General features: G+C 42.3%; 1 protein-coding gene across 1 annotated transcript in view; it reads left to right on the forward strand.

The window, feature by feature from the left end:
- Positions 1-24562, forward strand: part of DCAF12 (DDB1 and CUL4 associated factor 12) — a 41503-nt gene that overhangs the window by 14583 nt on the left and 2358 nt on the right. The window contains exons 3-8 of the mRNA XM_081236208.1: positions 8821-9024; positions 10095-10155; positions 19295-19488; positions 20471-20536; positions 22156-22318; positions 24123-24301. Coding sequence (XP_081092334.1) covers positions 8821-9024; positions 10095-10155; positions 19295-19488; positions 20471-20536; positions 22156-22318; positions 24123-24301 — 867 coding nt within the window. The remainder of the gene's footprint in view (positions 1-8820; positions 9025-10094; positions 10156-19294; positions 19489-20470; positions 20537-22155; positions 22319-24122; positions 24302-24562) is intronic.

The raw sequence follows: 24562 nt of genomic DNA on the forward strand, positions 1-24562 counted from the left end.
GGCACACGGGCTCAGTAGTTGCAACATGCGAGCTTAGTTGCCCCGCGGCATGTGGGATCTTAGTTCCCTGACCAGGGATGGAACCGGAGTCTCCTGCATTCGAAGGTGGATTCTTAATCACTGGACCACCAGGGAAGTCCCGAGAGATAGGATTCTGAGCAATCTTTCTTGCATTTTTTATTTCCAGTATTATAAAGTATTGTCAATAAACTATAATTTAAAAAAAGAAAGTTACTTCAGCTAGATGTTTTTTCTTAGCCTAAAGCAATAGTGAAAGTGGCCTTGCCAGGTTGCTATTCAGTGCTTGTCTTGTTTGCTGACAAAGATTGAGCAGTCAGGAGTATACCTCCTCTCTAGGGAAAGGGTGTAAAGAAAGAGCTTGGAAATACAGTGGTAGGATATACGGCAAAAGGAGTTCCCCTCTGAAGTCACAGAAGTTTTCTGGAGCTCCAGATAACACCTGGAGAGAGTTCTTGCTTTTCAGTGGGCAGATACATAATCATATTATCATTAAGTCTTTGTGCTGTAAGGCTCAGGAAGTAAGAATGAGAGAATAGGGATTATGTTATTGTTTTGAACTGTTATTATTAAAAGTTTATAATCTCTTAATATACTAGATAATTAATTAGTGTGTAACGACAATCTGCTCTCCAGTAGTTTGCAGTTTAGAGATAAGGCTTCCTTTTAATTCTGAGTAGAAGGTCTTATGCCTTGAAATGCTCTGGGGAACAAAAAGCTGAGAATATCTTGTTTTCTTCTGAATAATCTATACATTAACTATTAGTATCCTTCAGTACTATAGGAATTAATTTTCATCTTCCATAGGAAGAAATGAGGATCTGTGTAAAATCAGGCTAGTTGACCAATTCTTTTGTTTACCCTTCTATTCTGTGATTGGATGGTATATCACTTGGAAGTAGGACATGGGCTTTGTATTTAGATAAAGGCAACACTCAGTTGAGTTCTGATTTTACAACCTAAGAGAAATTTTTTACCAAATGTTTGTCAAGGTGCTTGAGGTAGCTAAACCTCTGTGGTGTACTGTCAGAGGCTCTTCACTAGGTGACTTTGGCAGATACCAGGCAAAATCTTAGGTGTCTTGCCAAAGCTGACTCTCAGGACTTATTCCATTTTCAACAGAGCCCTCCAAAATCAGGGGTTAAGAATCAGTTTACTGGACATGTTAACTATAACGCTTGTAAAGAATTATGTTACTGGGAATTCCCTGGTGATCCAGTGGTTAGGACTCCATGCTTTCATTGCCGAGGGCCTGGGTTCATTCGCTGGTTGGGGAACTAAGATCCTGCAAGCTGCGTGTCCCACCCCCCCAAAAAAATTATTATGTTACTTAAATTCAGGATAATTGTAAATCCTAATTTGGTCCTCCTCCCACAAAATCATGATTCTAGTGGGAAAATATCAGAACTCAGCACCTAATACGAAGTACCATTGCTGATTTCAGCAAGCCAGCCCTATAGCCATCTTTTGGAGGAGCAGCTTAGATTCACAATTCAAAGAGTAAGAGATCTTAGCATAACACAGGCACCTGGATTTAGATACAAGAATGTTCACTGCAGTGTGTTTTGCATTACTGAAAATTTGGATACAGCATAAATGTTCGATAACAGGGAATGTGTTCGATAAATTCTAGCATACCCATGCAGCGAATCACCTTAAAGCCATTAAAAATTATTTAAAGGTATATAGATTAATTTGAAAAGGTGTTAAAAGATATAAAATAATATGTATGAGGTCACATTTTTATAAATGGAGAAAAATATGTATGCATGTGACTGGGTATATAGTGAAGGACCTGAAAAAAATACACCAAGTGGTAGTAGGTAGTGGTGGTGTTCATTTTCTAATTTCGCCTTTTCTATGTTTTACAAGTTTATGATGTGTTACTTTTGTAATTTGGACCCCAAAAATGTTATTTTACTTTAAACAACCACATGGGTCTTTCCTTTAATAGACTTGCAATAGAAACAGTGACTCAACTTTCTAGGTGTGACAACTCTTCTAGCTCCTGAACAGTCTAAAATATTTATAGCTATTGAGTCTTGATATTGTTCAAGCAGCTTATTGATCTTGGCCATCCCCCTGTCTCCTGCACAGTAGGATGCAGGTGAGTAGGCAGCAAGCTTTTAGAGATGGGCTGGACAGAATACCCCATTCTCCTGGACACCATTGGAGTCCTGAGTAAGTGCAGCTCATTTCAGGGCCTGTGGTCCTTTTCTTTTATCTTTTAATTATGCACGTCATATGTGTTCCCTGAGGGAAAAAAAAAAATCAACATGCCTGGATGCATTTTTATTTATTATTATTATTATTTTTTTAGGAGTTTATTAATTAATTTATTTATTTTTGCTGTGTTGGGTCTTCATTTCTGTGCGAGGGCTTTCTCTAGTTGTGGCAAGCGGGAACCACTCTTTATTGTGGTGCACGGGCCTCTCACTATCACGGCCTCTCTTGTTGCGGAGCACAGGCTCCAGATGCGGAGGCTCAGTAGTTGTGGCTCACAGGCCAAGTTGCTCCGTGGCATGTGGGATCTTCCCAGACCAGGGCTCGAACCCGTGTCCCCTGCATTAGCAGGCAGATTCTCAATCACTGCGCCACCAGGGAAGCCCTATTATTACTTTTTAATATTTATTTGGTTGCACTGGGTTTTAGTTGCAGCACATGGGCTCCTTAGTTGCAGCAAGCAGGCTCTTTAGTTGTGGCCCATGGGCTCCTTGTTGCAGCTCGCCGGCTCCGTGGCATACAAATTCTTAGTTGAGGCATGCATGTGGGATCTAGTTCCCTGACCAGGGCTCAAACCTAGGCCCCCTGCATTGGGAATCTTCACCACTGAGCCACCAGGGAAGTCCCTGGACTCATGTTTTTAAAAGCGAGGGTATTCATTTAATAACATAGCATGACCAACTTTCCATGTTAATAAATATCCTGTACTCCATCATTCTTAAAGGCTGTATAATAATCCATTGTGTGGATATTCCCAAATCCCCTGTGATGTTTCACTAGTTTAAAATTCACTGTAATTTGGGACTTCCCTGGCATTCCAGTAGTTAAGACTCTGTGCTTCCGTTATAGGGGGCACCGGTTCAGTCCCTGGTCAGGGAACTAAGTAAGATCCTGCGTGCTGCACAGCAGGGCCAAATAAATAAATAAATTAATTAATTAATTAAATTCACTGTAATTAAAATTGTTCACCCATCATTATTTCCTTATCATAAATTTCTAAAATTGAAATTGCAGAGTTTACACATTTTTAATTTTTGATACATATTATCTAACCATTTCCTGTTGTGTTTCTGGATCTTGGCTCTCTCCTTTGCTCCTCCCCATCTCCATTTGGAAGAGGAAGTGTATTCCTCTGCTTGATTTCAATTATCCTCTCTTTCCCATACTTAAGCTGCCCTCTTGCCTTTTACCATCTGACTTGGTATAGTCATCCTCTCTGTGCAACCTATGTGGATTTGCTTTCCTTTCTCCATTAACCTCCATCTAAAACACTCTTTGATACTTTGTGAATCTCCCCTCCCCCCATTTTATTAAGCCACCTTGACTTTCTGTTCACACAATTGCATATGTCTATATGCAGATACATGCATTTAGAGGTGTACTCACTAGTCATACAATCTTCCTGATTGTAAGGCCTTTGCTTTCTTTTTTCCCTCTGTCCTAACTTGTAAGTTGCAGGGAGCCATTAAGCCTCAAGCTTATCTTGCCGGTGCTGCTGGTTTCTGGCAGGGATCCCAGTAGGTTAATGTGGAGCAACCTCATTCTGGGAAATGTTACAGGAGCTGTATGAAGCCTTGACCCTTTATCAGACAGCCTGGGGAGATAGTCTGTGGCACTCCATCCGCATCCCTGTTCCTTCCTTTGAAAAAGCAAAAAGGCTCTGTCCTTCACATGGTGCTTAGTCATTCCTCTGCAAGGAGGAGGGTGAGGTTGGGGGTAAACTCTTGGTTTCCTGGGCCTCTACAGAGCAGCTGTTTGCATTTCCCTTGTATGAAATCTTTTTCATCTAGTGTAGAAGCCATTCTTATAAACTACTGAATGAAACAAACATTAGAATAGAATGTTACTATTAGCTAGTACTTGTTAAGTACCTATTCTGTGCTGAGCCCTGTGCTAGATACTTTACATTTTATTAGACCTCCTAACAACCCTATTAGATAAGTAATATTATTCAAGTTTTATAGATAAGAAACAAGATTCAGAAAGGTGAAAGTGACTTGATCAAGATCACATAGCTACTAAGTAACCAATGGAATTCAAACCTAGGTCTCTCCCAAGTCCAAAACTGGAGAGGTTGGGCTTAAGACTTTCTTGGACATGAATAGATGAAGCTTTTTCTCTTCACCTTTTCTGGGTGGCAGAAATGGAGCCCTGTTTTAAGGCATAGGGTTGTGTCTTACCAAATGCATCGGCCTTAGTGTACAGAGTAGATTCTCTCTACATCAGTGCTTCTCCAACTTCAGTGTACTTGGAGATCTTGAGAAACTCCAGATGCTGATTTAATAGGTCTAGGGTGAAGGCCTGAGATTCTTTGTTTCTAACAAGCTTCCAGGTACTCCTTTGAATAGCAAAGCTCTAGATCAGTGATTGTTAAACCTGGGCAGTCATTAGATTCACCTGGAGATCCTTGAAAAAAAATTCACTTTTACTGGCCCCAAACTCAGAACTTTCTAATTGGAGGAGTTTTAGGGTAGGGCCTGGGAATTGTTTTTAAACATTTATTTATTTATTTATTATTTATTTGGCTGTGCCGGCTCTTAGTTGTGGCATGCGGGCTCTTAGTTGTGACATGCAGGATCTAGTTCCCTGACCAGGGATCGAACCCAGGCCCCCTGCATTGGGAGCACGGAGTCTTAACCACTGGACCACCAGGGAAGTCCCTGGGAGTTGTGTTTGTTTTGTAGTATTTTTTTAAAAAGAAAATTCCCCAGGTTATTGTATTATATTATATTGTATTATAATCAGTTTGAGAATCACTGATCTAGAAGCTAATATATTATGGTTGCACTGTCCCACACAACACAAAAGTGTAAGTGGGCAGTACATTTTGCTTTATTAAACATTTGAGGGGCTGTGTTGGTTAGAGATCGTTTGTTTAAAAGGGTAAGAAATCCACTCACATTTATTGGAAGGGCTAGCTTGCAAACCTGAAGAGCAGGAAGTATCCCTGGATCTCAGAAAAACAACTAGGAGTTGGAAAGCCCCTAGGAACCAGGGATGTCCATGCTTCCTGGCTTCTGTTTCCTTTTCTCTGGGGACTGGCTTTGGTAGAAAATGGCCACCCAGACAGTTTGGTATAGTGCCACCAGCCAGTTCCATATTGCTGAGAGAATTTGAATGACCCAGTCCAGTCTAGCCTCTGGACTGGTTCTCCTTGAGCCAGGAGGCTACCCCAGGACAGTGCTGTGATCTGGAAATCTGGGCTGTATCAAACTCAGCTACAGGCCCCCACTCTGAGTGCAGGGATGTGGGGGCCCCCTAACATCCTTGGGCAGGTCCCCTGAAAGGTGGTTACTGTAAGCACTTACTATGTAGCTCTGCATGGTTGGGGCAGGAGAATAGAACCAAATAGGGTAAACCCTCTGCTCTTGGAATTGGAAGGACATTATTAGCTTAATGGAGAAGAGAGACAAGTAAAGAATTTTTTTTTTAATTTATTTACTTTGGCCGTGTTGGGTCTTTGTTGCAGTGCGCGGGCTTCTCATTGCGGTGGCTTTTCTTGTTGCAAAGCATGGGCTCTAGACACACAGGCTTCAGTAGTTGCAGCACTTGGGCTCAGTAGTCGTGGCTCGCAGGCTCTAGAGCACAGGCTCAGTAGTTGTGGTGCACAGGCTTAGTTGTTCCATGGAGTGTGGGATCTTCCCGGATCAGGGCTCGAACCTGTGTCCCCTGCATTGGCAGGCGGATTCTTAACCACTGCGCCACCAGGGAAACCCGAGACAAATAAAGATTTTGAAACTGTGGTAAGATCTAAGTATTGTGAGTAGAGGGCTGTCTTGGGAGCCTAGAAGAGAGGAACTTAACCAGTCTGGACATTAAGGAATGTTCATAGAGGACATGTCTGAACTGAATCATGAAAGGTAAGGACATGATGGCCAGGTAAAGAAAAGAGTAGGAGGAAGCATTTCTGGCATTGTGAACAGCATGAGCATGAAACAAAATAATTATATTTCATTGAAGAGTCTTCATTGAAGACCCAATGAAGTCAAAAATAAAATAATTATTATTTGTGTGAATAATAATTAATAAGCAGTTCTTTCTAGAGTATAAGGTCCATGGCAGGATTTGAAGCTAGAGAGATAGGTAGGGGCCACATTGAGAAGTCTTGATGCCATGCTAAGGGGCTTGAATTTAGGTAAAGGGGAACCATTAGATATTTTTTAATTGACTTGGGAGGATTTCCATTTTTATGAAGATGAATGATAATAGTATGGAGAATAGTTTTTTTGTTTGTTTGTTTTCTGTACACGGGCCTCTCACTGTTGTGGCCTCTCCCGTTGCGGAGCACAGGCTCCGGATGCGCAGGCTCAGTGGCCATGGCTCACGGGCCTAGCCGCTCCGCAGCATGTGGGATCTTCCCAGACCGGGGCACGAACCCGTGTCCCCTGCATTGGCAGGCGGACTCAACCACTGCGCCACCAGGGAAGCCCCTGGAGAATAATTTTGATGGTGACCTTGCCTGAAGGCACAAAGACCAGTTGTAGTTGTCTAGAGGAGAGAGGATGGAGAGGAAGGAGTCAACTGTAAGAATATTTAGGAGATAGTTTGGCAGGACTAGCTGGGATGATGGGAATGAGGGAGGAGGAGTCTAGAGTGAATCCCAGGCTTGTGTGACCAGGCAGATTTTGGTGGCATTAGATGAAATGAGCAATTTGGGGAGGAAGAATATTTGTTTTAGACACATTGAGTTTAAAAATGCCTGTCAGACACATCAGTGACTGTGCCTGTTAGGCAAGAGGGTCTGCCTTAAGTAGTTGTCAGGGCTTACAGATTCAGGAGTGGTTCCTCTCTCTCTACCTTCCCTTTTAAAATTTTTCCTCAGTCTCTACCTGGCGGTCTTGTTCTAGCTACTCTTCCTTTCCTTTTTCTATTTTAAATTTAAGGCTTACCTACTTTCTCCTTTCATAGATCTTCCTGTGCAAGCAGTAGGTTACTTTATACAAAGATATAACATGATTTGGCTTCACTCTGAGAATTGCTGATAGGATTTTAAATGAACTACCTAGACTATGAGGTATATGAGGGCAGAGATCATTCCTAGTAGTTATATTTCTAGCACCTAGAACAATTCTTGGCATTTAGTTGGTGCTGAATCAGTGAGTGAATAAATGAATCATTGAATCACATAAAGAGTTTAATAATAATAGACTCCAGGGACTTCCCTGGTGGCACAGTGGTTAAGCTTCTGCACTCCCAATGCAGGGGGCCCGGGTTCAATCCCTGGTAAGGGAACTAGATCCCACATGCATGCTGCAACTAAGAGTTCATGTGCCACAACTAAGGAGCTCATGTGCCGCAACTAAGGAGCCTGCGAGCCACAACTAAGGAGCCTGCCTGCCGCAACTAAGACCCAGCACACCCTAAATAAATAAATTAATTAAAAAAAAAAGACTCCACTGGGAATGCCCTTTGTCTAAGACTGATCTTTTCCATAAAGTATTTCTCTGAATTGAATTTTGGAGAGTGAAAAGGGGTCAGTTTGGTACAAAGTGGATAAGAGCATTTCAGCCAGAAGCAGCCGCATGAGCAAAGGCATGGTGGCACAAAACAGAATGTGTGTGTGATAGATAAGCAGTGAGATATGAGTATCTCTTACCTTGTCATGTCTCAGGTCACTCTTGCAAACGTGGTAATGTTTATAGGTATGTCTAATAGTGGTTATGATGTGTTTTGTTTATAAGTTTCTATGCATGGTTAGATAAGAATTAGTTATATAGGGACTTCCCTGGTGGTCCAGTGGTAAAGAATCCACCTTCTCCACTGCAATGAGAAGCCCGCGCACCGCAACGAAGAGCCCCCGCTCACCGCAACTAGAGAAAGCCCGCACTCAGCAAGGAAGACCCAATGCAGTCAAAAATAAAATAATAAAATAAATAAAATGTTTTAAAAATCTTTAAAAAACAAAACAGAAAAAGAATCCACCTTCTAATGCAGGGGACGCAGGTTCAATCCCTGGTCGGGAAACTAAGATCCCGCATGCCACAGGGCAACTAAGCCTGCATGCCACATCTAGCAAGCTCACGCGCCTCAACAAGAGAGCCCATGTGCCACAAACTACAGAGCGTATGCACTCTGGAACCCGCTCACCACAACTAGAGAGAAACCCGAGCAGACCACGCTCCATGAAGAAAAGATCTGGCATGCTTCAACAAGGATCCTGTGTGCCGCAACTAAGACCTGACATGGCCAAAAAATATAAGGAAAATAAAGAAATAAAATAAATAAATAGAAAATAAAAGAGTTATATAAAATATGCTTGAACTGGTAGAAAACCTTTCATCAGGTTCATTAGAGCCATAATCCTCTTTGAAGCCATATTTGAATCCCAGGCAGAATTTACTTCTTCCTCTCTCTGTTTATGTAGCATATTATATCTATCTCTGTTATGTTTTCTTATTTACATGTTTCATTTGACTAGTGTCGCCCTGACCATGCATTTAATAATGCCCAGGGTCTAACGTAGTAGACATTAATTAAATGTTTGATGGGTAACTGAGTGAATGAATGGATGTTTGTACCCAGCGTTAGCCACACTGAAGAGAAACTGCATTCAGCTTCTTTATCCCTTTTCTCTTGTAGCTGTTTGTAGTGGATGTCCAGACAAGCCAGATCACCAAGATCCCCATTCTGAAGGACCGGGAGCCCGGCGGTGTGACACAGGGCTGTGGTATCCATGCTATCGAGCTGAATCCCTCTAGAACACTGTTAGCCACCGGAGGAGACAACCCCAACAGCCTTGCCATCTACCGGCTGCCTACACTAGATCCTGTGTGTGTGGGAGATGTAAGTCTCCTCAATAATTGTAGATAGAGGTAGCCTTGTTTTTTAACAGAGCCCAGTCCTCATCCCACAAGCCCCCCAGGAAGGGACAGTTTCCTCTAGACTTCTGCGGACTTGGGTTGGGGGTGCGTAATGGTGAGGTATGGGGTGGAGATTTCAGAGTTGGTATTCCACTCACCACAGGGAGTATCAGATATGTTGGCAGAAGATATGTTTGATAAAGAGGCGAGCAGTACACCTCAGAGGCCATCAGCGGTGGGTTGGTGTTTGAGTCCACACCACAGTGGTTACACATCTCCTACTGCCCATAATCAGAAGGGTTTATGAAGTTATTCATTCAGCAACTGTTTTTTGACCCTTCTATGGCCGGTCATTGTTTCAGACACTAGGGACATAGCAGTGAATAAAACAAAGTCCCTACCCTCTTGAAGCCTGCACTCAAGTGAAGGGAGGCATATAAACCAACAAAAATGTACCAGCAGTATGTCAGAGTGTGATGAGTGCCATGGAGAAGAGTAGAGGCAGGCTAAAGGGAGAGAGCATGGTGGAGAATGCTATTTCAGAGGATAGTTGGGAGGGCCTCTTTGACAAGAATGACATTTGAGCAGGGAGACTTAAAGGAAATGAGGGTGCAAGCCATGCTGATGTCTGGAGGAAGAGAGTGCCAGACAGATGGAACAGCATAGAGGTCAGTTGTAGCTATAGTCCCAGGACGCAAGGGGAGAGTGCGAGGAGGTGTGTTGGAGGGATGAGAGGTGGGTAATTGTGCGTAGGAACCACAAGTAGAACATCCAGAGATAGAATGCTAGAGCTGTGTGTCCACCGGCCATGTTTATTGTCCACAGGAATGCCAGTTTCATTCCAGCTTTGCGCTTCTCAAGACAGAAGTTAAAAATTGTGGGATCATTCCATTTGGGTTGAAATCACCAGAGATCAGAATTGTAATTTTTACAAAGATATTTTCAGTCAGACTCGTAAGCTTTTTAGGGGTGTACATTGTAATCCTTATTTTACTGATTTCTTTTTTTCCTTTTTTTTTCTCTCTCTGTACCTGTCACTCCCTCCTCTTGAAGGATGGACACAAGGACTGGATCTTTTCCATTGCGTGGATCAGTGACACTATGGCGGTGTCTGGTAAAATTGCCCTTTTGTAGGGAGTTCTGGTGTGGCAGGGAGGGAGGGAAGGTAGAAGTTGAAGAAGGAGAGTAGTGTGATTGGAAATAGCCCAGTAAACCGACCATCAGCCAGGGGCCAGGAAACCTTGTTTCTAATACTCTTTCTCCTGACTTACCATGTGACCTTGAGTAAGTCATTCCCCTTGTATATTCCTGATCTGGAAAGTGGAAGTACTAGCACACTTATTATTCATACTCTGCCTTGTTCCAAAGAGCCTGTGTATTGGCATGTTAGCCTCAACATTTTTGTGGGGCTTCACTGAGACAATAGTTGTGAAAGTGCTTTTGGAAAAGTTGGTGTGCTCTGCAAAGTATTAGGAGCAACTGTCACTTTCTGTACAACTATATAGTGTTGATAAAGCTATATAGGATTGGGGGACTTTCTCTCCCAATGGTAGAACAGTCATAAAAAATACATGGAAATGAGTGTAGAGAAGATAATCTAGAGATACTCAAATGCTTTCTGAATACCCACAGCAGCCTAGAAAGTAGGCTCAGAGTGCCAACCAGTTTTGCTGGGTACGTATATGTAAAAATATAATCCCCCATTCCAGATTCCCAAATTTTTAAAAAAATTATAAGAGTTGCTAAATTAAGTACTTCATGTGTGTTGTCTCATAGAATCCTCAGAACAGTCCTAGAAGGTTTGCATTATGATCCTCATTTCACAAATGAGAAAATGTAGATTCTGAGAAGTTATAATTTGCCAAAGGCTACACAGGTGGTGAGAGATGGACTCAGGATCTGAATCCAGCTCTGAGTTCAAAGCCCATGCTTAGAACTGCTATGAACAAAGCTAAGGGAACATAAATGTTTCTTCTTTGGATTCTTTGCAAGGCAATAGAAAGCAGCCAGGAGGGAAAATAAATCTAATGGACAAGCATAGTCACAGTTCAAAATTACTCAGTAGTGGTTCAGAAGCTTTTGGATTCCCTGTCATTTGTCTCCCCAAGAAATGAGAGCTCCTTGAAGGCAAAGGCTGAATCATGTCACCTCTATAGGGGCTATCTGTATGACAGTAACTTGCACTAAGTGTGGTTGTTAGGAGCCAGGACGTGGCTTTTTCTGGGAGCTTCCCTTCTCTTTTTTCATATAGTCTGTGAGTATTCTATGTTTTTAGGCTGATAGCTTCCAAGTCTACATTTTGTGAACAGTATAGCAGATTTTAAGAATATTGGCTCTAAAACAGGAACAGACTCACAGATATAGAATACAAAGCTGTGGTTACCAAAGGGGAGAGGGAGGGGGGAGGGACAAATTTGGAGTATGGGATTAACCAATATAAACAACTGTATGTAAAATAGATAAGCAACAAGGATATACTGTATAGCAGGGGTCCCCAACCCCCAGACCGCGGACCGCTACCGGTCCGTGGCCTGTTAGGAACTGGGCCACACAGCAGGAGGTGAGCTGCGGGTGAACGAGCAAAGCTTCATCTGCCATTCCCTATTGCTCCCCAATGCTTGCATTACTGCCTGAACCATCTCCACTCCCCCACCCCGCCACCCCCCGGCCCATGGAAAAATTGTCTTCCATGAAACCGGTCCCTAGTCCCAGCAGTTGGGGACTGCTGCACAGGGAATTATACCTAGTATCTTGTAATAACCTACAATGGAATATAATCTGCAAAAATACTGAGTCACTTTGCTGTACACCTGAAACTAATATAATATTGTAAATCAGCTATATTTCAATTTAAAAAGAAAAAAGAATATTGGCTCTGAGTGAAAGACCTATATTCTGAAAACTGTAGAACATTTATGAAGGAGATTGAAGATGATACAAAGGAATGGAAAGATATCCCATGTTCTTGGATTGGAGGAATTAATATTGTTAAAATGTCTCTATTTCCCTAAGCAATCTACAGATTTAATGCCATCCTTATCAAAATACCCATGACGTTTTTCATAGAACTAGAACAAACAATCCTAAAATCTATATGGAATCACAAAAGACCCCAAATTGCCAGAGCAATCTTGAGGAAAAAAAGAACAAAGCTAGAGATAGCATGCTCCCTGACTTCAGACTAAACTACAAAGCTTTGGGCATCAAAACAGCATGGTAAGACTTCCCTGGTGGCACAGTGGTTAAGAATCCACCTGCCAATGCAAGAGACACGGGTTTGAGCCCTGGTCCGGGAAGATCCCACGTGCTGCGGAGCAACTAGGCCCATGCGCCACAACTGCCAAGCCTGCGCTCTAGAGCCCACGTGCCAAGAGCCCGTGCTCAGCAACAAGAGAAGCCACTGCAGTGAGGTGCCCATGTACCGCAGCGAAGAGCAGCCTCTGCTCGCCACAACTAGAGAAAGCCTGTGTGCGGCAACGAAGACCCAACGCAGCCATAAATTAATTAATTAAAAAAAAAAACCCAGCATGGTACTGGAACAAAAAGAGACACATAGATCCATGGGACAGAACAGGGAGCCCAGAAGTAAACCCACACACTTCTGTCAATAAATCTATGACAAAGAATATACTATGGAGAAAAAACAGTCTCCAGTGAAGAGCGGTGCTGGAAAAACTGGACAGCTACATGTAAAAGAGTGAAATTAGAACATTTTCTCACACCAATATGCAAAACTAACGAAATGGTTTAAAGACCTAAGTGGAAGACTGGAAACCATAAAACTCCTAGAAGAAAACATAGGCAGAACACTCTTTGACATAAACTGTAGCAATATTTCTCATATCTCTCTCCTAAGGCAAAAGAAACAAGAGCAAAATTAAGCAAATGGGACCTAATTAAACTTAAAATCTTTTGCATAGCAAAGGAAACCATCAACAGAACAGAAAGACAGCCTATGGAATGGGAGAAAATGTTTGCAAATGATATGACCAATAAGGGTTATCCAAAACATATAAACAGCTCATACAACTCAATATAAAAAAATAAACAACCCAATTAAAAATTGGGCAGAAAACCTGGATAGATATTTTTCCAAAGAAAATATACAGCGGCCAGCAGACACATGAGGAAATGCTCAAAATTGCTAATCATCAGAGAAATGCAAATCAAAACCACAGTGAGATAATAATCACTTCACACCTGTCAGAATGGCTGTTATCAAAAAGTCTTCAAATGTTGGTGAGGATGTGGAGAAAAGGGAACCCTAGTACACTGCTGGTAGGAACATAAATTGGTGTGACCATTATGAAAAACAGTATAAACGTTCCTCAAAAAACTAAAAATAGGGACTTCCCTGGTGGTCCAGTGGTTAAGAATCTGCCTTCGTTCAGAATCTCCCTTCCAATGCAGGGGACGTGGGTTCGATCCCTGGTCAGGGAACTAAGATCCCACATGCTTCAGGGCAGCTAAGCCAGCATGCTACAACTACTGAGCCCTCACACTCTAGAGCCTGTGCACCACAACTAGAGAGCCTGCGTGCCACAACTACTGAGCCCATGCGCCACAACTAGAGAGAGATCCGTGTGCCACAACGAAAGATCCTGTATGCCGCACCAAAGATCCCATGTGCCGCAGCTAAGACCCAATGCAGCCAAATAAATAAATATTTTTTTAATTTAAAAAAATTGAAAAAGAAAACCTAAAAATAGGACTACTATATGATCCAGCAATTCTACAGCTAGATATATATTTAAAGAAAATGAAAACCCTAATTCGAAAAATACACGCACCCCAATATTCTTAGTAGCTTCATATGTAATAGTCAAGATATGGAAACAACCTACGTGTCTTATCGACAGATGAATGGATAAAGAAGATGTGGTACATATATACAATGGAATATTACTCAGCCATTAAAAAGAATGAAATAATGCCATTTGCAGCAACATGGATGGACCTGGAGGCTATCATCCTAAGTGAAGTAAGTCAGACAGAGAAAGACAAATATCATACGATATTGCTTACATGTGGAATCAAAAAAACAACAACAAAAGTTCATACAAATGAACTTACTTAAAAAACAGAAACAGACTCACAAACTTAGAGAATGAACTTATGGTTACCGGTGGGGAGGGATAGATTGGGAGTTTGGGATTGACATGTACACACTGCTATGTTTAAAATAGATAACCAGGGAATTCCCTGGTGGTCCAGTTGTTAGGACTCTGCGGTTTCACTGCAGAGGGTGCAGGTTCAATCCCTGGTCAGGGAACTAAGATCCCACAAGCCACGTGGGTGGCCAAAAAAAAAAAATAGAAAAATGAAATAGATAACCAACAAGGACATACTGTATAGCACAGGTAACTCTGCTCAACATTCTGTAATAACCTAAATGGGAAAAGAATTTGAAAGAGAATAGATACATGTGTATGTATAACTGAATCACTTTGCTGTAAACCTGAAACTAACATACTATTGTTAGTCAACTATACTCCAATATAAAATAAAAGTTTTTTAAAAAGATGTGGTATAGGGCTTCCCTGGTGGCGCAGTGGTTGAGAGTCCGCCTGCCGATGCAGGGGAAGCAGGTTCATGCCCCAGTCCGGGAGGATCCCACGTGCCGCAGAGCGGCTGGGCCCGTGAGCCATGGCTGCTGAGCCTGTGCATCCAGGGCCTGTGCTCTGCAGCGGGAGAGGCCACAGCAGTGAGAGGCCCGCGTACTGCAAAAAAAAAAAAAAAAAAAGATGTGGTATATATACACAATGGACTATTACTCAGCCATTAAAAAAGAATGAAATTCTGCCATTTGCAACAACGTGGATGGACCTAGAGGGTATTATGCTTAGTGAAATAAGAGAAAGATAAACACTTTACTACTTATATGTGGAATCAAAAAAATAAATAAAATGAATGTATATAACAAAACAGAAACAGATTTACAGATAAAAAGAACAAACTAGTGGTTACCAGGGGGGAGAGGGAGGGGGCAAGATAGAAATATGGAATTAAGAGATACAAAGTACTATGTATAAAATAAGCAACAGGGCTTCCCTGGTGGTGCAGGGGTTAAGCATCCGCCTGCCAATGCAGGGGCACGGGTTCAAGCCCTGGTCCGGGAAGATCCCACATGCCGCGGAGCAACTAAGCCCGTGCGCCACAACTACTGAGTGTGCGCTCTAGAACCTGTGAGCCACAACTACTGAAGCCTGTTCACCTAGAGCCTATGCTCTGCAACAAGAGAAGCCACCGCAATGAGAAGCCTGCGCACTGCAACGAAGAGTAGTCCCCGCTCGCCGCAACTGGAGAAAGCCCGCGTGCAGCAATGAAGACCCAACACAGCCAAAAATAAAATAAATAAATTTATAAAAATTAAATAAGCAACAAGGATATATTGTATGGCACAGGGCAATATGGTCATTATTTTATAATAACCTTAAATAGCGTATAAAAATAATGAATCACTGTGCTGTACACCTGAAACTAATATTATATTGTAAGTGAATTATACTTTAACGAAAAATTAAAATCTAAATGTTCGTGATAATTCTCATCTTCTACTGAGACTTTAATTATGATAATATAGAATACACCTTCCTTATAATCTGTAGAATCACTATAAATCAACATACACAAAAAAAATCCTTCCATCAATGTACCTAATATATAATTTTGCCATCTAAATTGAGGAAATACAGCTTTGTAAAAGTACTAATCTTCAAATGCTCTGTTCTCCAAATTGTTACATGTTGAAAGAAGCTGTGTTTCAGTTTCCTAATCATCAAAGTAAGTTAGTACACTTCCCTACCTTAGTGATGGAGTTGCTGTGTGACATACTGTTGACATATTACATGGTACACAACATCACATACAATTATGGAAGATAGAGAGTAAAAACACAGTATACATTTTATTTATTTATTTTTTTAAAATCCTCCCAGCTCAACCTTTCCATTTGTTCAAAGGCAGAACAACCACAGTGAAAGAAGCCCAGGAAGTGTGAGCTACTGATCTGTGCTTTTTTTTTTTTAATATTTATTTATTGGCTGTGTCGGATCTTAGTTGAGGCACACAGGATCTTTCATTGGCGCACGGGCCTCTCAGCAGTTACAGCACATGGGCTCTCTAGTGGCGCAAGAGCTCTAGAGCACCTGGGCTTAATTGCCCTGTGGCCTGTGGGATCTTAGTTCCCCGATCAGGGATCGAACCTGCATCCCCTGCATTGGAAGGCAGATTCTTAACCACTGGCTCAACAGGGAAGTCCCCAGTATACATTTTAAAACTAATATGTGCAGAGACAATTAACGAGGAGCCCAATTTGGAGGAGTGTTATACTATACAAATATTGAGAAACTGCCTCAAAATTTTGCAGTAAGCAGCTCAGTTGGAAATAGTTCTAACGTTCAGCTGTGCAGGAGGGCAGGGGACAGTGTTTCTCTTGGGGAGTTCCCTGGCAGTCCAGTGGTTAGGACTCCATGCTTCCACTGTAGGGGGCCTGGGTTCGATCCTTGGTCAGGGAACTAAGATCCCGCAAGCTGCATGGTGCGGCCAAAAAAAAAAAAAAGTTTATTTTGAATTTTCAGTTATGCTTTGTTCACATCCAAATCAGGAATTTCATAATCTGAGAGGTCACATCAGCAAGAAAGTTCAAATAGTTTTAAGTCAATGTAGATGTCTTGTTAAATTGGGTATAAACAAGGTTTTATTATTTATAAAAAAGAGTGTTTGATGTACCATTAACAGTAGTTTTTGCTGCATTTTTTTAAAAAAAAGTATTGGCTCTGATAATAAAGATCTGAATTTGAATCCTGGTCTTACCACTTATTAACACAGAGGGCAAGTTATTTAAGGCTTTTGAGACTTGGATTTCCTCATCTGTAACATGGATAATGATTATATATACTTCACAGGGTCATTGGGAAGATCAGATGAGTTAGTGCTTAGTGTCTGCCATATTGAAAATGCTCAATACTTGTTACCCAGTGTTAATGTTCAGACTTGATGATGAGCATCAACCCCTGAACATTCCCCTCAAATTTAGTGTATTCAAACTCATCATCTCCCTTCCAGAACCTCACCTCCCCCTGCCATTGACATATATTGGTAAATTCTCCTACCTCCCACCTAGGTGCACAGCCAGAGAACTAAGACTCTTCAGTCTCCTTAGATTACCAAGCCATGTTATTCTGTTTTCTAAAATATCTCTTATATCCATCAATTTCTTTTCTATCTTGTCTACTTGGGTGCTCATCGTCTATCTTTTGAATTACCCCAATGTCCTTCCATATTTTCTCTCTGCCTCTAGTCTTGTCTCCTCCAATCTAATCTTCATGTTGCTGCCAGATTAGTTCTTAAAATAATTTTTTCTTTACTGTAAAAGTAATACATGTTTATTGTAAGAATTTTTTTAATTCAAATAAACAAAAAAGGAAAGAATTACCCACACAGTTTGTGCCCAGAGATAGTCACTGTTAACAATTTGAAATCAATCTTGCTAGTCTTTTTTCAGTACATATTTGAGTTGTTAAAATGGGATTATCAGTAGGTTAAAATGGGATCATATAGGGGGATGGATATATGTATAGATATATGATATGCCAAGTATAAGAAAATGTTGATAGTAGACTATAGGTGTAAGTATACAATTCATTGTAAAATTCTTTCAACATTTCAATATGCTTGAAATTTTTCATAATAAAACTTGTATAGTTTTATTTTTTAAATTTGCATTATAAACCGTACGTGGTTCTCTAGATGTGCCCCTCTCTCTGGCCTTTTCTAGATTTCACACATGATGAGCCCTCTGCTTTGAACCTTTGTCCACAAACCTTATGATACAAACAAGTTGGATGATATTTATCCCATGTTAGACAATTTTTACTGTGAACTAGTCAGGAGATTTGCAATGTGAGAAGGGCACCTTCTGGTCTCAAAGGAGTGTTGGCAGATAATGCTACTGGAAAGGAATTTGAAAACTTTTTTTATTGGTTCTTTTATTTTATTTTTTAATTTATTTTTGGCTGAGTTGGGTCTTTGTTGCTGGGTGTGGGCTTTCTCTAGTTGTGGCAAGAGGGGGCTACTCTTTGCGTGGGCTTCTCATTGCGGTGGCTTCTCTTGTTGTGGAGCATGGGCTCTAGGCTTGCGGGCTTCAGTAGTTGAGGCTCACGGGCTTAGTTGCTCCGCGGCATGTGGGATCTTCCCGGACCAGGGCTGAAACCCGTGTCCTCTGCATTGGCAGGCGGATTCTTAACTACTGCGTCACCAGGGAAGCCCTTTTTATTGGTTCTTGATATACTGTTTTATGACTGTACCATAGACTTGTTTTTAAGTGCTTCATTATGTTCCCTAAGGAAAACTGTTTATGTTTTTAAGCATTCATCTTAATGTAGAACAGTCATTCTTAAGGCATTTTTTAAATTTTTATTTTATTTTATTTATTTTTGGCTGTGTTGGGTCTTCGTTGCGGTGCGCAGGCTTCTCACTGCGGTGGCTTCTCTTGTTGAGGAGCATGGGCTCTAGGCGCACGGGCTTCAGTAGTTGCAGCACGTGGGCTCCATAGTTGTGGCTCACGGGCTGTAGAGTGCAGGCTCAGTAGTTGTGGCGCACGGGCTTAGTTGCTCCGCGGCATGTGGGATCTTCCCAGACCAGGGCTCGAACCCGTGTCCCCTGCATTGACAGGCAGATTCTTAACCACTGCACCACCAGGGAAGCCCAGAACAGTCATTCTTAATTCAGGGATTATAGTTCCTTCAAAAGGCCCATGAAGCTCCCTGAAACTGAGTGTGCAAGGTAGGTTTTTTGTGTATTTTTCTAGAGAAAGGGGTCTTTAACATTCCTAAGTCTGTCAGAGGGGTACATGACTCAGAAAATATTAAGCACCACTGATCTAGAGTGGAAGTTCCCAAACCCTATTGCCTAGTAGAAATCACCTATGCATGCATGCCCAAGTGACCTAAGCATTTGGCTTGGAAAATTACTGAGCTTTATCAAATGTATTCTCTCTTTTCAAAAGTCCCACCGACTACGTTACACTTAAAGGTTATATTTTAACTCCTACACTTCAGTTGAATCATCCTCTTGGTGTGGCTTTTAAAATACATACTGCTTTCTGTTTTAGTGTGGGCCACCTGGCCAAGCTTCAGCACATGTGAGCATGGTACACAAAGAGCTAGACTAAGAAATCCCATTTGGCTTCTGTGGGATTGTCTCATGGAAAGTTGGATATGTCTGACATCTGTGGTTTCCTTGCCCTACAGGCTCACGCGATGGTTCTATGGGACTCTGGGAGGTGACAGATGATGTGTTAACCAAAAGTGATGCAAGGCACAATGTGTCACAGGTCCCTGTGTATGCTCACATCACTCACAAGGCCTTAAAGGACATCCCCAAGGAGGACACAAACCCTGACAACTGCAAGGTCCGAGCTCTGGCCTTCAACAACAAGAACAAGGTATGAGCTTGCCAAAGGTTCCCTGAAGCCTGTTCCTCTTGCTTCAGCTTCTTGGCTTATGTCTTGGGAGGTGCACTGTCCTTCTCCTTCTCCTTCCCCAAGTCAGAGCTTACTACATAACTCAGTTCTGAGCCCACGGAGCATCTCTTGAAGGCTGAGGGATGCTTAGTTATAATCTCCGTCTGAGAAAGATTATAACTGAAATTATGAAAGCCACCCCTTGCATTGAGTATTCTCTGGATGGTTCATATCTGTTAGCCTCTCATGTTTCCCCAGCGCCACTCTGATTTGACTGTCTCTCATTTGCACATGATCTTGCCGGTGCTCTATTTTGGGTGTGATTTTCTTACATGCAGTCACTTTCTTCTCTCGTATTCAGTTTCTTTTCATTCTTTACTGCCTCTTCTCAACACTGCCATCAAGTCTTAACTTAATCATTTGAGTCAGATCTGAAACTGCTGGGCTATTAAGTAGAGTGTTAGTATGGAGACCCAGAGCCAGAAGAGAAGAAGGGCTCTTTTCCCAAAATTTGATTCAGGCCACAATTTGAGGGGTAGTTCCCTTAGCCGCCTCCTATCTCTCATCCATATTTATGGGTTAGGGGTAGACTTATCTCTCCCAGCTTAGACCCTCTACTTATAGAAGCTCTCACACTGAGACTTACAAAACTGTTTTTCATGTGCATGCTCTGCTCTAACTATCAAACAGGATGTCATGTGTATGATTGTATAGTATGGGCTTTTTTAACCATGGGTGCCTGTGTTCAAACCAGGACTTGCTTCTTGGGTTCTGTCAAGAAGCAGCCTTGCTTTAATATGCTGTACAGCTGCATTTTGTAGGGTAAAATGATGGGCTGATAATCCCTGGCACCATCATAGGATAGGAGTGAGTAATGGGAGGACCCCAACCTGCAGAGTCTTCCCCTGCTTACTGTTATATATTAGTTGCTGTGAGTATAACCTGTTTTTCATTGCTCTTGCAGGAATTGGGAGCAGTATCTCTGGATGGCTACTTTCATCTCTGGAAGGCTGAAAATACACTGTCTAAGGTGTGATGAACATGACTTAGTAGTTTCACCTTATAGTTAAAATACTTTAATCCTCCCTAAACTTTTTCATTCTTGTCTAAAGCACAAATTCTCCAAGAGTCTGGGCATGTGATTGCATAGTGCATGAAATTCTGAGTCTGGCCTGCCCCTCTTAAAAGTCTTTTAAAGAAGTCAGAGGGAGGGCTTCCCTGGTGGCACGGTGGTTGGGAGTCCGCCTGCCGATGCAGGGGACGCGGGTTCGTGCCCCGGTCCGGGAAGATCCCCCATGCCGCGGAGCGGCTGGGCCTGTGAGCCATGGCCACTGAGCCTGCGCATCCAGAGCCTGTGCTCCGCAACCGGAGAGGCCACAACAGTGAGAGGCCCGTGTACCGCAAAAAAAAAAAAAAAAAAGAAGAAGTCAGAGGGAACCCAGCAGAAACTATGTTAGCAGTTGATTGGAGTAACATGTACAGGATAATCTACGCATTTCCATTACCCAACAATAAGAGATCTGTCTATTTCCTGTGAAATAATTTAGAACAACTTACAGCAATTTTATGACAGGGATACTGGCAAACTGAGTAAAATTTTTATGCTCTTCAGAGAAGGTGAAAATGACTGATTAAACTAATGTCCAGAACTGGAAAAAAGAAAAAGAAAAAAAAGAGTCAGGGGGTGATTCTTTCACATTGCAAAGACTTGCTGAGAGACTCCTTTAACTAGCAATCTTCCAATCCACAGTGCATTTAAGTATTTGCTTATGGATTACTGACTATTTGCAATATTGTGAGGGCAGGAAAAACCTAAATGTTAGGAGCCATTGGCAACCGAAGATCAATTAAACTAAGAGTAATCATCTCTAAAATAATCACGTAAGGTATGGATTTAATTTACAATATTTGCAAGCACCTTTTGCCTAAAGTTAAACCTATGAGTGGATCGTTTGTCCTCTTCTTGTCCCAGAGGCCTTTGCTGCTTATAACTTCTATGATAGACTGTTTTTCAAGAGGAAGCAGAGCTCCAGGAATTATTGATTTCCTTCATGTCACAGTAGCCTTTGAGCTCCACTGACCTTGCTTGGTGCTTTATGTTCAGTAGCCACTGAGGATTGGCTAAATGACAAGGATCCAGGGTTAAGGCTGATTGGGGTTACCTGGGGTTGAGCAGTCCCACGAGTGTGCTTTCTATAGTGTACAACTCCCATACAGTTGGGGAGTTAGGCTGAGGGTAGCCAGAAGTCAGCCCCTTTACCTGAAGATCAGTGAGAAGGGTAGTGGCTCTTCCCAGCAGAGAGAACAGAGTGGGACCTTGGCTTTAGTGCCCTGGGGTTATCCCTGGAAACAGCCTGTGTTTTTTGGCCTTTCTCTCTGCTTCTGATTATTTAATTCGAGGTTGACCTTTTTCCCTAACTGGTCCTCTTCAGTACCTAGATCTTGTTTAGTATCATCATTCTTTCTTTCTCTTACATACATAGGGGTGGAGCAGGATGTTATTTCCTTAATTGGGACATGTCTTTTTGTCTGTGACTTTGTTTGTCTGGTATATGAGGAAAGCCCACAGAGGTGGGCATCTAAGAACAATGCCCTGCCGTGTGCTTTCTGGTAATGCCATAGGTGCATCTCTTCTCTCTCTGTTTTCAGCTCCTCTCCACCAAACTGCCATATTGCCGTGAGAATGTGTGCCTGGCCTATGGTAGTGAGTGGTCAGTGTATGCAGTGGGCTCCCAAGCTCATGTCTCCTTCTTAGATCCACGGCAACCATCATACAACATCAAGTCTGTCTGCTCCAGGGAGCGAGGCAGTGGTAAGAGGCCCCCGTGTGCCCCTCAGGCTTACAGCTGCCTTGTGAATGGGTTTTGACCTTCAGTTTCAATATTGGTTTCCAAACAAATATGGTGATCTTTATGGAACCTGGTGGAGGTGTTTGGTGACACAGAGGGGAGATTGAATACCTGCATACAGCAGCAAAGCTTCAAACACCGCACACAAATGTGTGGCCACAGAAGCCTTTGATGGAAACCAATAGTCAGCGTATTGGTGGTTTCCTTGTTCTTCCACAGAGCCCTACTCCTTGTGGTAGTTTTTTGCTGGGACCCTACCTGAACTATAAAATTGTTTTATGCTAAGGGATGATGTGGTGGGGTGAGGAGGATTTTACAGAGGGGCATGAGGAAACTTTTGGGGGTGATAAATGTTATTTTGATTGTGGTGGTGGTGTCATGAATATATACATATATTAAAACTTCAAATTGTATAACCTTGAATATGTGCAGTGTATTCTATGTCAGTTATACCTCAATAAAGCTGAAGAAAATATTCAGTTTAGTTCTTATCCACTGGGTGAATTAGGCTTCAGGCCCCCCCGCCTCCCAATCTTTAATAGCATATTCTCTCTGAGGGCACCCTCATTCTTCACTGAGGAATAAAAAGAGACTTACGTTTGTACTGTACTTTAAGATTTCAGAATACCTTTGTCTGACATATCATTTCATCTTACCAAGAACCCTGTGGGAAGCAGTTTACATCCCATTTTATAGATGAGGAGACTGAGACCCAGATTGGTTAAATAACTTGCCAAACACCACACAGGTTGGAGGGGGAACAGCCAGGGACCAGAATCCAGGTTGTCCAACTTAACAAAGTGTGTTTCCTTCTTCATCTGACATTGTCCCCCTTCTCATGCAAAAATGTGGCTACGTTATCCTGGGAGTCCTAAAAGGCACAGTATCTTCTCTCTTTCAAGTAGTACTTATTTTCGTGTAGATGCTGCAGTTTTGGCCATTGTTTTAGATTTGTTTTCAGTTATTCTTGAAATACATTTCAGAACAGAGAGAATAATGTGTGTAAGGAAAGTAGTAAGGGAAAGAATAAATAGTCTTGGCCGGAATGATGTCTGCAATGAAGTTTTAAGAGATTTTGGTTACTGTTACAGGAGCAGCTTGCAAACCTAATAAAGAAATATTTATTTCACACGTATTAGTGAGCACCTCTTTTGTACTTAGAGACACCTTCACATCCCATGCACTTATCTGATGCACAGATGCAGCAAATGTATTTTCCCTGTGACCCAAAGTGATTAGGTGACTTGTCTTAAAGTCACAGGTGAGAGACAGTGCTCCTTTGAGTGCTTCAGTTCTAGGCTGTTTGCCACTCTCATAACACACTTAATACCAGATAAAGACCTCTTGCAGTGCCATGGTAGTGGTTTTAGGTCAAATACAAGAAAGTCCTTGTTAATGTAATGATTTTTAAATATGCAGATTACCCTCAGTTTCAGTATGGGTTGGAAACATATAATGGAGAAGAACTTAGAGTTATGAAAAGTGACTTCAGAGTGAGTCGAGGGGAGGCAGGCAGGTTCAGGGCATACTTACGGTCTTGGGCCCAAAGCATCTTGGGCATCATCAGGCATTTGGTACTTCTGAGGCTTACAGGAAGGCTCCTGTTAGTGTGTGGATGGGCAGTGTGGCATCGGGGTTCTCTGGCTTGTGCGTGAGCTAGGTCTGCCTTGGGAAAGGCGCTGTGGTATTTAGGGGTGCCATGTGAACTCAGTGTCAGAGAAGTTCAGGCTAGCAGACCTGACTGCCCTTTACTTTTCTCTCTCTCAGGTATCCGGTCAGTGAGCTTCTATGAGCACATCATCACTGTGGGCACAGGGCAGGGCTCCCTGCTATTCTATGACATCCGAGCTCAGAGGTTCCTGGAAGAGAGGCTCTCAGCTTGTTATGGGTCCAAGCCCAGACTAGCAGGGGAGAATCTGAAACTAACGACTGGCAGAGGCTGGCTGGTGAGTAAGCCCATGCCTCACATGGTTACTGGACAGTGACGGAAAAGTTGTATTCACTTACCCACCCACTCCCACCCCCACTGACACACCACCTACCACGTAGTTTTTCACTAGTAAGAGACACTCCTTGGAGCAGAGAAAGGCACTTTCCCTTGGTTTTGTTTTTGTGTCTGCATGTCTGTGGGAGAACAGGCCCAGTAAGACGCACCGGTTGGCCCAGGATAACCCCCAGGTGATAATAGGGCTGGAAGGAGAGGAACC

This window comes from Mesoplodon bidens (assembly GCF_964165515.1).
Source record: "Mesoplodon bidens genome assembly, chromosome: 6".
NCBI classification, from domain to species: domain Eukaryota; kingdom Metazoa; phylum Chordata; class Mammalia; order Artiodactyla; family Ziphiidae; genus Mesoplodon; species Mesoplodon bidens.